Source organism: Haliotis asinina, chromosome 2, assembly GCF_037392515.1.
Source record: "Haliotis asinina isolate JCU_RB_2024 chromosome 2, JCU_Hal_asi_v2, whole genome shotgun sequence".
Classification (NCBI taxonomy): Eukaryota; Metazoa; Mollusca; class Gastropoda; order Lepetellida; family Haliotidae; genus Haliotis; species Haliotis asinina.
The window spans coordinates 85,625,593-85,639,838 of NC_090281.1; the positions used below are offsets into that span (position 1 = coordinate 85,625,593).

Genomic DNA, 14,246 nt, shown 5'->3' on the forward strand with positions numbered 1-14,246 from the left:
AAAACTCTGCTTCCCAAACTAATATGATGGCACCTAAAAGTATGTATGTATTAATAGATTGTTTATAATCATTCTGCATGTACCGCATTCTTATAATCAGTTGTTATTCAGAGATCTGACATTTAGAACTAACTCGTTTGAGAGACTATTTTGATTTTTTTCCCCTTAATCATGCATTTCAATCACCTGGTAGTAGTTATTCATTCTTATATATTGTCAATAATCTATTAGCTTAAAGAATATTATTTAAGCTTTGAAAAAAGAAGAGGTTCATAAGTGTATATGAGGACTTTAATAAAAGAGGCATTTTGAACTTCATAGATGTTATTTTTAAATGTATAAAATAATCTCCACTTCATCCCTTTAAAATGTAAAGGGTAATGGGGTATGAGTGGGTCAGTGAGAGTTTGAGCAACTGTGTAAAACAATTATGTATCTATTTATATAGTGCCAAACTCCACATCAGGTATGCTCATAGCACTAACAATCAATAAGGCATTATCAGTCTATTGATATAGAACCTTTTGTAGAGAAAGGTTCTGAGATGATACTTAAAGCTTTCAAGGGATGGAGACAGCTTGATTTCATCATGGTGGTAATTCCATCTGACACTGGGGAGCAGGACAAGTTCTACCCGCACAATTCCTACCTAGGACAATTCCCACCCAGTTATTTTCACTATTATATAAATCCCCACCATACTGAAATAAAGAAATTGACCTTGATGAAGTTTTTACTTTGTGCAATATTCACTTTGATAAAATATAAACTTGATGAAATTGTAAGATCAAGTGTTTTTAAAACCAGTTTATCTGAGCTTGAGTGCTACTGTTGTTGTACCTACAATAGACATGCTTCCCAGAACTAATAACCATCTGGAGGGGTGGCATCGCCGCCTGTTGACCAACATGTCAGACTGTCACCCCTCCATCTGAAGGTTCCTGGATGTTCTCAGACGAGAGCAGGCCCTCAACGACCAGGTCATAACCCAGATGCTATCTGGGTTGAACATTGCCCAATCGAGGAAACAATATCAGGACTGCCAGGAGCACTTGCAGTCAATTGGCAAAGACTACCCCTACAGACGGTGTCTAGACTTCTTACAAAGTGTTGCCCACAATATCAGAATGTAGCAAACTTAAGTTCATGCTACATCAGTAAACATGCAAACATGGCAATATCATTAAAAGTTACAGTAATCTTATGTATGTCACAAAATAGTGCTCAGATTCCTTATAATATGAACATAACAGTAAACCAATATGGACAAAAACATTTCAAACTCACTCAAAATTATTTCTACACTGGCAACACAAAGATACAGCTCTAATGTGATATGGCTGGTTTGTTGCTTGAAGCTGCACTCAGTAATATTCTAGCTACATGGCACCTGTCTGTAAATAATCAAGTCTGGACCAGATAAATCCAGTCATCAACATCATGAGCATCAATCTACGGAATAGGGATATGGTGACATGTGTCAACCAAGTCAGTGAGTCTGACCACCCAATCACATCAGTCGTCTCTTCGGATAAGTATGGGTTATTGAAGGCCAATTCTAACCCACATCTTCATGGTACTAATGTGTCAGATGAGTCTGTTAAAAACGAATAGATACTTCACATCACATGTTTCAAACACATTTTGTTCTTGGCATACTAAGCTGGACTATAAACAGGGATTGTGATTATTTTCTAACATTTTACAAAAAAACCCCATTAATTATGCAGCCAAACACATATGAATGACTGCAAATATTGTCCTTCCTTTGTCAATACAAGAAGCTTCAAGCTATGGTCAGTATTTGAACATCAAGATTGATTCCCATTGATAATTAAAGACCAAACACAGCCACATTGTAGAACAGTCAAGGCATCATGTTTATCTGAGGAAGAAAACATCACATCCAAGCCATGACAGGATGTCGATAATCAATCATGTCTTCTTTAGTCTTGAAACAATGGGATTCTGGAACAATGGGCATCTGGTACAAGGTCAGGCTGACCTGCACCAGATCATAGATAGGAAGGAAGCTGTACAATAAGCATTGTATGTGTATTGGTGTGATGCAGCATTCAGAAATAATTCACTCTCTGGCAGCAAGACAAGACAATCCAGTGATCGATATTGTGAGCAATTATAGATGATGATGTTGGGTTTGTTATTTATTTCTCAGGCTTCTGATAGTGAGTGAGTTTTGGCTTTACATTGCTTTTAACAATATTGTAGCAATTAGAGTTGTGACGATTAATCGATATGCAAGTTATCGCGATTCAAGAGCTGCACGATACGATACATCGATACGATTGTCGTGTATCGATTCAACATGATACTTACATACAGTCTACGAAAACACTGTCTCTGTTTAGAATTTCGTGGAAAATATTGCCATGGACATGCTCCGACTGAGACAATTTTCACAAATTTATTTTGTTATCTGTGCAAAAAAGCCAGTTGTGCCAATGTTGATCCCTGCTGTTCCATTTTTTTGGGAAAACACTACTTTACTGACACATGCTAAACATTTTTAATAAAATGTCTTTCATGATGACATGTTTTATTTTTCTTGGGAGAAGAATACCTTCCCTGAAATGATAACATAACAGCACATTATTTCCAGTACTTTTATTTTTCTGTATACAAGGACAAAATATCGTGATACATATCATATCATATGTATCGGACTACCAGTATCGTGATACGTATCGTATCGTGGCATGGGCGTATCGTCACAACTCTAGTAGCAATATCAGGGCAGGAAATACCACACATTGTGCCCATGTGGGGAATCAAACCTGGACCTTCGTCTTGATGAGTGAATGCTTTAACCACTAGACTACCTCACTGCCCCAAGTGAGTGAGTGAGTGAGTGAGTGAGTTTACATAATATTCCAGCCACATCAAAAATCCCATTTTAGATACCTTATCCTGTTACTGTGATTCAATTTTAGACTCATTGTTGTCAAGGAAATAATCATACATCCAATCGAGACCATATGACTTAAGTCACTTAAAACACTATGCAGGACCACATTAATGTGATATCACCAACTCACAATTACATGTTGGCCACAATTATTGACAATGTTACATGCTGAACACAATTGTGGAAAGTGTGGATTTGGGGTAAAACGAGTGATATGCAGCTGGCAGTTCTAGACTGGCCTGTCATATTCAGCATTAATCAATAACATGTCATTCATCACACTGGTTGTAGCCACCTGCAGAGAAGAAGCTTCTAATTACAGGCAGCACTTCGCAACTCTCTATGCAACTTTGTGGTAATAGTATTACATCATCAAAACTATAATTGTATTAACTAAGCTATTCTCTCATCACTCTCACTCACTAAGCCATATTGCTGATTACTGCTTATGCTGTCTTCATAGTTAATAATGAATGGTAAAACCTTCATAATTAGGGTTGGGTATTGCAGAGAATTTTCATACTGTTATATATTACAACACGAAGGCATATACAGTCAAAACCCGTTTACCTGGACGTTTCGGTTTCACTCGAAAATCGTCCGGATAGCGAGGCATCCAGTTAACTGGATCAAACATCCTAAACGTGAAAATTAAGTGAAAGCAAAAAATATTCATGTACGTCTATCAATAAATCAACAGTCAGTAGTAATAACAGTGAATCATCATAACATACAAGAGTACCGATAATACATGGAAGGCAGAACGTAAGTTACCATTTGTCAAGTTGTCTCGGATGTAATCGTGTAGCGTGTGGAGCTTCTGATGGTACGTTAGATGGAAAACAAAAATTGATGACAAAAAGTTTCTATTTTGCCAATTGCATATTCTTCTGTTAATTTTAAATGCCCTAAATACATATGACATCACGTCGAACAGATGCTGTCTGCAGTAAGTAAACTTCCAGACGGGATCACATGACTTGATCATGTGGCAGGCTATTTTTAACTTGCATCGCGACAGACAGCAGGGGTCGATTTATAAGTTTTATATACAGTACAATTACCATGTAGTTTCCCTTAATCCTACTTAACATGTGTTTTCGTTACTGATGAGATGTTCTCACATGTGCCAAATCCTAATGAACAACCCGAGTGATACGCCTCATTAGCGTTTTGATGGCTAATGAATCAATTCACATCAAATGCCTTGTGATAGATTAAGAAATCACATAGTCGTCTGGTAAACGGTATTGACGTGACACATACACATGCACGTTGCACAGATCTCTCCGTCCGGATAACTGGATCATTTTTCAGTTGAAATGTATGGGAATGGTTTAAAAATTCGCCATCTGGGTCCGGAAGCACGGGGTCCGGTTAAGAGAGAACATTTAACGAACGTAAGTTTCGTTTCACATAAAAATCGTCCAGAAGGCAGGGTTTCAAGATATGTGGGGTCCGGGTAAACGGGGTTCAACTGTATTGTGATACAAAGGCATATATTGCGATATGTATTGCAATTTTTTGCATGAAGTGTTTTTAAACACATCACTCATAATCGAGTTAATGCTTGATTTATAGATCAAAACTACAAGAGAATCACTATTGCTGACAAAGTTTTAATAACAACTTTTAATCATGACAAAATAAAAATATAAATATTATTTGGCACAGATGACACAAGGAAATATCCAAAGATTTCCATGTGTTAGAAAACTTTCTGAATGCAAGTCACAATACCGTTTTTCGACAAGTATATCGCAATACTATTATTTTCATGACTGAACTGGTAAATACGGGAAAATTGGTTATATTGCGCTGATCTATTTGTAATACAGTACTTGCACTTGTACTTGTATGAAGCACGACTGGTTTGTTGTTATATGCTGCACTCAGCAATAGTCTAGGTATATGGTGGCAGTAAATCACTGAGTCCTGAGCAGACAATCCAATGATCAATAGCATAAGCACTGATCTACAAAACAGGGGTATGATGTCAACTAAATCAGTGAGTCTGACCACCCGATCCTGTGAGTTACCTTTTATGATAAGCAAGGGATGCTTAAGACCAATTCTAGCTCAGATCTTCATGGGTAGCTAAACAAATTAAAGATGTTACACCATTCAGTGTAATTATGTATCAACAATTTAAAAAACCCAATAGTATAAGAACACCTTGTCTAGTGAGCACATATATCTTAAAATATCTTAAAATATCTTAAAATATCATCTTTGTCCAAGTGGAGAAGTTACATTGAACATACTTACACTCTTCGATAGTGAAAGAGGTAGCACATAGTTGTTTCAACACGTCAATTGCCACCAAGAACATCCTGGTAGTATCAATTCTGGTCGAATTTGTCACTACAAGTTATCTCATAGCTATATCAGTGTTTTCTTAAAACAAGTTTCACATGTTGGCCATGTTCATGGGACATCAGAAATGTGCTTCACACATTGTACTCAAAGGGGGAAGTGAACAGGGTCTCCACCTTGATGAGCAAACGTTTTAACCACAGGGCTACCCTACCGCCTCATACTTGTAGTAATCTTGAACATGGTGTAGATTTAACGGTGTTAATGAGATATTCTCACCTGTCCACAGTCCCCATCCGCGATGAAGGTTGCATTCTTATCTGACCAGCAACACTGTTCCTTGTTGAACCAGAAAGCCTCAAAACAGATTCCTTCTTTCAAGTCTGACATCCATGAGGCACCAATATCAATAATACCGGCACACACACCTGTAATGAAGCACATAAACTCCATCAAACTGAAGTCAACTTGTAATCTCAGGTGGGTGTGTGAATGAACATCTTACTTGGGAACAATGGATAAGGGATACAACACTGGAGAAAAAAGTACCGGTAAGTAATGAGATTGCAGTTCAGTATTAATGCAAACAGTCCTGTGAGTCAGTGAGACAGAAAAAGAGTGGGAGAAAGGGAAAATGAGAGAGAAAGGGAGAGAGAGAGACCGACAGAGAAACACAGAAACAAAGAGACAAAGAAACAGAAAATGAAAGACATTGAAGAGGGAGAGAGAGAGTGATTGAGTGAATGTGCGAGTCAAGTTTTACACCACTGACAGCAATATTCCAGCAATATCACAATAGCAGATAACATAAATGACACAGTAAGAAATAAGATGGTATTTTGATGGAAGAAGTTATTTGCAAAATCAAACAACTTGTAATTGGTTTAAGACAAAACCCATCAAGAAAAATCAGAAGGCATGATTACTCTATTGATTTTGTCTTATCAACTGAATCACTCCATTCACTCCCCACTCAGACTAAGGCACACCTGCTGTCTTGTCTGAAGATACACAATCATTGCAGCCTTTCCAACTGCATTACCACAACTAGGATCTCAGGAACCATTCTGATGTGTCTACTGTATGTAGTTCTTGATGAACTGGTCAAAATACATTTGTTGTAACATCTTCAGGGAAAAGGAATAATTATTTGTTGAATTTGTAATGTTACCATGGTTACTTGGCCCTAAATGCCTACAAACAGATGCTACTTTGACAATATCATATAATGGTATCAGTTGCCATCTGAAGTGTTCACATATCATTTCACTATAGCTTCAATGGTTCCTGTTTGTCAGAAATATTCCCATCATGCACAGTGATTGATGCTATGAGCATCAATGTTAACACACAGGTGGAGTGTTAACTGTTATTGAAATTCATGTTAGCATTATCGTGTTTCCGCCTTTGGATACTTCTACACAGTTCTTGATCATCAAGAGATGTTGATTACAAAATATAAATATATACATTTGCCAGACTTAACACACACAAAACTAATCAGTGAGTGAGTGAGCATGTGAGTATAGTTTAATGCCACTTTTAGCAACATCATGTTGGGGCAAATCACTGTCTAGTCATTGTTAGAAAAATGATTAAAATTAGCAGTAAAGTAAGAGTAAAGCTAAGAATTAAGGTTCCTTTTGTTTAAATACAAAGTGAGCTTAAAACAATGAAACATGAGCCTTTATGACCTTTTCCTGTGAAGGGAACCTAGATGTGAACTGTTTCATGTCTTTAAACAAATATCCTTTTTCTTACACAAAGGCCTTTGACATTTGCCCAGCTGTCAAATTCAAAATCCCAGACAGTGATATCTGCCATTTGATGCTTTGTTAGAACTGATTGTGGCTTGGTTACTCAATGTGTGATGGCTTTGCTGTCTGACTTGGGGCCTAATTGAGTCACTGGATATGAAATGAGGAGAGAGAGCACATACTCAGAGAGCTGGAGGGGGGCCTTACACACAGGCATTTTTCAGATATTTTCAGGGACGTATTACATAGACAGAAAGGAAGGTCACACTACACAGACAGCTGGGAGGGAGGGCCACACTACACCACAACTAGGAGGGAGGGTCACACTACACAGACAGCTGAGGGAGGGTCACACTACACAGACAGCTGGGGAGGGAGGGTCACACTATATAAAACTAAAGCATGCTTCTCACTATATATTAGGTCATCTCTTGTTTTCCTAGAATAACTGCATTTGAGGTTTTTGTTTTGGAGGGACAGGTTTTACTTTTCGTTAGTAAGACCACTTCCCAGGTTTTACTTTTTGTTAGTAAGACTGTTTCCCAGGGTTTACTTTTCCTAACTTTATATGAACATCAACATTCAAATGCTACATTAGTGTTTGAAATCAATTGAAAAATATCTGTCAAGATTAAACTCACAGTACAAAGGTTTTCCGAAGCGGGATTGGAACCGCAATTCTTTCATCCATAGGCAGCTGCTCTACCGCACGGCCACCGGGCCGATGAAAGTTCAGTTATCTACATAAAGTTACTGTCATTAAATTGATTTTACACGAGCTTCAGTTATTGTTATGTAGCTTCATTAAATGATCATCTTCATTGTATTTACCAATCATTGACAGTATATATGTTAGAAAAAACATTTCTCCTCGGTTTTGGTAGACAATGTAAAACCATCGGGGTCGGGAAATGCTTTGGGGCTCCATCCCTCAGCATTTCCCTCCCCCTCCGGTTTTACATTGTCACCCAAAACCGAGGAGAAGTGTTTTCTTCTATACATATACAGACAACTGGGAGGGAGGGCGACACTACACAGACAGGTGGGAGGGAGAGTCACACTACACGGACAGCTGGGAGGGAGGGTCATACTACATAGACACCTGGGAAGGAGGGTCACACTGTACAGACAGCTGGGAGGGTGGGTTACACTGTACAGACAGCTGGGAGGGAGGGTCACACTACACAGACAGGTGGGAGAGAGAGGGTCACACTACACAGACACCTGGGAGGAAGGGTTACACTATATAGACAGCTGGAAAGGAGGGTCATACTACCTAGACAGCTGGGAGGGATGGTCACACTACATGGACACCTAGGAGGAAGGGTTACACTATATAGACAGCTGGGAGGGTGAGGGGGTCATACTACAAAGACAGCTGGGAAGGTAGCACTTGGTGGGTGAATGTGGATAAAAGAAACTTATAAATATAAGAATACAAATGGACTGTGAAAAATTAATCAACTCGGGAATCTAAGTTTGAGTGTCTCTATATCGGTGAATCAAATGCTTTATCATATCAGCAGCTATCAGCTGATATTAGCCCATCTACACCTTAAATCTCTGAACCTCAATAACCATAGCACCTTCACAACTGGTAGCTACAAAACTATGAATTCATACTATGGCGTCACATTGTCGAGAATCACAACGACAGAAGCCCCAGACTATTCTCAACCTCATCCAGTTTATATGCTAATTTCACCCAGATAAATCCATGCCCACTGCCAAATGTTGATGAAAAAGCACATCTCCAATTGAACCGAATACATCAAAACAAGTAATTTCTCCTCAAGAAGTCTCTGATACAATCAGTTTGGGCATGATAACAGGTTATAAAGCAACCATATGATATAAAATATTTATGACATAATTACTCCAGGCTTAAATTTGGCACAAGCATTACTGATGGAACCACAGCTGTTCTCTCATCCTTGCCTTCTGCATATGACCTTTTCTCTCACATTGTCAGGCTCTTGTGAAGGTAATGGCTCCTTTGTCAAGGGCATATAGTTTGCTGTTATTACTAAGGAGAAACTCCATACATTGTCATGTTCAAATACAACTGAAGTAAACTGATTCATCTTTTGTGAAGGTAACATTTCCTTCTTCAAGCACATATAGTTTGCTGTTAATTCTGAGAAACGCCTTAAAATGTCCTGATAAACTACAACTGAAGTTGCCTGATTCATCTGTATTTGGATCAGTTATGTTCATGTCAGTTTAAAAAACTAATGAAAAAATGAAACTCTTCAATATTCATTCTTGATATTTTTTTACAACTGAAGAAAACTGATTCCTCTATATCAAAAATAATAATTTGATTAATTATGTTCACATCAGCCTATGAATTAATAAAAAAATTATTAAATATTCATTCTTGATATTTTTTAGGATATTTATGATTTTGATTTTGTTTGAATATTTATAACTGTCTAAAAATACACTTCTAAAATCTATTTTGTTGGAAGCATCTCTTAAGTGACATTCCATGAAGAGAAAAGTCAATTTAAAAATAAATATATATAATATTAAGAATATATAATTCCTTTCAGAATACACTGAAACCATTGAGATGATGAAAGACTGATGAAACAATGTGTCTGTAACCCTTTGACATATCAACCAGATATTCTGATGGATGTTAGTGACTTCAAACTCAGCGTTGTATCGGAATTACTTCAGCCAATGGTTGATGGATGTAAAGATTTCATGAGAAACACCATTAGACCATGAGACAAAGTTCAGGCATATATATCTGGCTTAGAGGTTCGAGGGTAACCCAACTATTTTTTCGGTCAGATGTGACCCTGTTGGTTCTTCTTAGTGCTAAGCAAACTGGGATTACTGTTGTTTGGTATAGTATATTGCTTAAACCATGTGTTCACTTAATGTAGGAGTAATGTGATGGGATCCTGGGCAGTAACAGCAAATAATTCCTGGTTAAAGCATTTGCTTGTCATGACTATGTTCGAGTCCCCATATGTTGGGACCATGTGTAAACAAAACTCTCTCACTCACTCACAGATGAAAGTGGTGACAAGCCTGCCACGATGATAAGCACAAATCAGGGATTAGAACAGATGCTACTTAATACTCAATACAGCTCTACAAACATCTCTTTAAAACAACAAATAGTTTATTAATAAACTACATACTCAATATATGCTAATACAAGCTTACTGGTTATTTATGACTATTTGTCAAATTATGCCAAATGGGGGCCTGTGCTAAGAATATCATAAGCCTATGTCTAAGTGTTTTAGTTACATTTACGTTATGAGTATGTCAGAAACTCTCCACATAAGAATGAGTACGTACCTGCTGAGACGCCAACAAGAAGTACGCAGACCCATCCCGACCACGCATCATGAGCACCCTTCACTTTCTCCCAGCATCCCTCTTGTTTCTTCTTGATAATATGTCGGTGTCGCATGCGATCGCGGGCGATGTCCCGCAACCAGTCAATGGTGTGAAAGTCGTCATACTGACCAATCCCCACAGGGAGGTCGTCCAATGTGTCCATGAGGTTGGCCGATCCTTAAACACAGGTACATTTACATTCGTGGGAGGAAACCTACATATACATCTCATGAGAAATGGGATAGAACAAACAAAGAAACACAAAATGTGGGAATGATACATATGGTAGGTGAGCACAGTAGGAAGCAGTTTTCTACTTCTACTGTGTCAACTTTATACCCAAGTCATTCATCATGTAATATCACACTGTTATGCCAAGTCACATCATGTGACATGATATGACAATGACAATGACACCGTATCATATATCATGCCATATCAACATGTCATCAAGTAATATATCGCACTGTTATGCTGCATCACATGACATCACAATGGCACAGTGTCATACATTATGCCACATCAACATGTCGTCAAGTATTATCACATTGTTGTACCATTTCACATGACGTCACTATGACACCTTGTCATACACCATGCCATATCAACATGTCATCTTTCAATATCACATTGTTATGCCACATGAAATGAAAAGACAATGATACCCTGTAATACACCTTGTCAAACCGCACCTCAACATCACAATCACTGCAACACCTTTCCGGTTACTTTTCAACAGGACATCAGTAACATCCATTGTCGGAACTGTTAACCCTCTACACAAACACATAACCCTTTTCAAATGAATATGTCACATGCCACACCAAATATTTGGTCACAATGTACCTGAGCGACTTGCCTGACCTTTATGCAGTATGTCAGTGTATGTGTGTCTCCCATTATGGCAGGCTACCTGACCTGGGCTGGCCCTGACGTTAATGGACACAGAAATAAGTTGTGTCATCAGGCATGACAACTGCTCCAACAGAACCGACAGCAGATTTACAGTAATGTCCACAAAAGCTGAGTGGTCTTAAAGATATTCTTGTCATTGCTAATTAGGTATGTGGATTTATAATATGTGGGAACTGTAAACGATGAGACAAACCAAATTCACAATTATTAGAAAACAAAATGAAAGTAATGGCCTGGGCATGTTTTAATCCAGACTGGAATTCAATGTGGATTATTTGACCACTGTTTGGATTATCCATTCAAATTTGCAGCTTTTCATTTGTAAATGGAATATGGAATGTGGGGAGAAACTTTAATAGAACACAAACATCACAATAATTGACTTTCACATGTTTGTTTGTAATGTGCAAAATCTTACACCTAAGATACTCAAAAATACCAAACACATTTCTTAAATATAAAAGAATAAAATAAAGTGATTTCATTTCTGATACAAAGAAAATACTTAAAGTTGGACAGATGAGAGGAGAAAGTCCTGATAAACACAATGAAATATTGAAAATGCCTATCTCTCACATAAAGCTATTCACAACACCTTAACAGCATTATCCAAGAGACTAGAAAAATATCATATTTGTTTGAAGAAATGTTGAGATGCTTTCAATCCTTTCTAATATTTTCTCATTATTCGCAACTTGAAAATTCTGAAGATCTGAACCCACTCACTGAAAGTGATCTTAGCTACATGTCACCATTTTACTATGTCACTGATTATGGGAGATATTTTGAAAATAGTTTACAATCGTGTTAGTTAGACGGCGTCTGTATGTATAGTTCATGATCAATCAAACCGTATCTTCCACAGATCAGCCTACCCTTTTTTCTAACACTAAATGTGATTGGTCTAAAGAATGCTTTCAGTGACCAAGTTGTTTTTGTTGAATTTGCTGTTGCGCATGTTAACTTTTCACAAGGAAAGTCACAAATCCCCTCTCTAAATGGCATCGTTTCACAGAAAGGAATCACTGATCTCATTCTCAGCTCCAGGGGAAGGTACTCACCATCAGCATTCTCCTTGTCGTGGAAGTTAGGTACCACACTGAGATAATCCTGGTCAATGCCAGGGCCAGACATACTAGTTGTTGACACACGCTTCATAGTTCAATCAAAAGCACGAATAAAACTGTTTGTTTTGGCAAACTTTCATGACTTCACATCTATGTTGCCCATCAGAATTCACATTCACAATAAATTCTGTCACCAGAACACATCCATGTTCAGACACAAAATAATTTCCTTGCTTTGCCTGAAACTCTGGTCCATAGCCAAGTCTAGTTAAATTCAGGTCAGTCAATACATACACCCCATCACAGGACAATTATGTACAAAAAATGATGGTAACAGATGGAGTTAGTAGATTGAAAAGCAATCAGCACTGACAACTTGTCCATAAATTTAGTCATGGGTACTACTTATGCCAAAGATTATCAACAATTATCAACATAACAAGAGGATCGACATGTGCACTAAGTAGTACCTGCTTCACTAGTGTGTTAATAAACCAGCACACCCTCTCCAACAGCTATGTCGGGCGTGACTACTTTAATCCATTATAGCAGACAATTATAATTAGTGCATCACTACAGTAATCCCAACTAATCCTATTTTGTTGCCATGAAGACGTTTTTTTAAAAACCTTCTACAACTAGGTCATAAATAACTTCAAACAAATTCAGCATGTTCCAACAAGCATAAATTCCATGATGCTAAACAAAATAATTATTTTCTTGCATAATGATAATAACATCTCTATGTTTACAGAAAGTGAAAAGTGAATGTTTCAACAAAAGGGCATTAAATTTTCATCACAGTGAACAAGGGCAATATTGACTGTGTATAATTCAACCTTTCACAAGTATACATACATACATTCTACTCTTATGTGAACAATATACATAGCTTTTCACATTTCCTTGTAAATGAAATCTTTTCCACAAACCCACAATATCTAGGAACCTTAAATGCTCATCAGGAGAATGTAGCAGAGGGTGTTATCTGAATACTGACTTAAGTGCCAATTAATGAAAGTCAGGGTTTATAAACTTGGAGAGGATATAGGTCATATCAACATACATTTCAAAACCATCATTATGTGGTAATTCATTATATTCAACAACTGTATCCATTCAACACAGTACAATACTACATGCACATAACTCTGTAACTGATCTATGTGACATATATATATATATATATATATATATATACTCTGAAAATAGATTATGTCATAATTTATTTATATAGATATAGCCAGTTAATTTACAACTGAGATGTATCCATTTATAAAACACTTTCTTCTTCTGATATCCGATGTGAAAACACAGCTGATCACAAATAAAATCTCCAATGGTCCAAATAGTGCAGCTGAAACAGGTGACTGATCCATAACACAGTGTGACATTTGATAATGACAATTATCACAGGTTGGTAAGGCATGAGGAGGTAGATATTCCTATTATCACTACTAATAACAGATCACAGTATTACTATCCACACTAAAGACACAGGCCAGTAGAAAGCCAGGTAGAGACAGACAGCATGGAGGCACAATCAGATTCATACACCACACGCCCCCCTCTAAACTCTCTCCACACAATGACCCTTTCATCAGGGGTCGTATAGTAACTTTTACTTCCAAGCAAAGTAATATTCCTCTGGATAATCTATCACATGACCTCATGCTTATCTGGTTTGTGTTGATGCATACGTAGGGTTGGCCTTGAATATGATAAAGAATAGGAGTGAATCTAACAGTGTCTTTTTTGTTTTCCTTTATACTTTTGGGATGTCCCCTATGACTTATCACTCTACTCCAAGTGGAGGCTGACATGGCCTGTTGCTGGTGCTGTAAGTTGATATACGTATCAGGCTGTCACCTTTCATTACATTAAATGGAATAAGATAAAATA

At 37.5% G+C, this 14,246-nt stretch overlaps 1 protein-coding gene across 4 annotated transcripts in view; it reads right to left on the reverse strand.

Moving 5' to 3' along the window:
* Window positions 1–14,246, reverse strand: part of LOC137274491 (H(+)/Cl(-) exchange transporter 3-like) — a 64,812-nt gene that overhangs the window by 17,386 nt on the left and 33,180 nt on the right. For 3 of the 4 annotated variants that reach the window (XM_067807702.1, XM_067807701.1, XM_067807700.1), the window contains 2 exons: window positions 10,321–10,539; window positions 5,522–5,670 (listed from right to left, as the gene is read on the reverse strand). In XM_067807702.1, the coding sequence (XP_067663803.1) occupies window positions 5,522–5,670; window positions 10,321–10,539 (368 nt within the window). Of the gene's footprint in view, window positions 1–5,521; window positions 5,671–10,320; window positions 10,540–12,338; window positions 12,383–14,246 lie in introns of those variants that run through there. The other variant, XM_067807703.1, reaches the window with a different exon arrangement.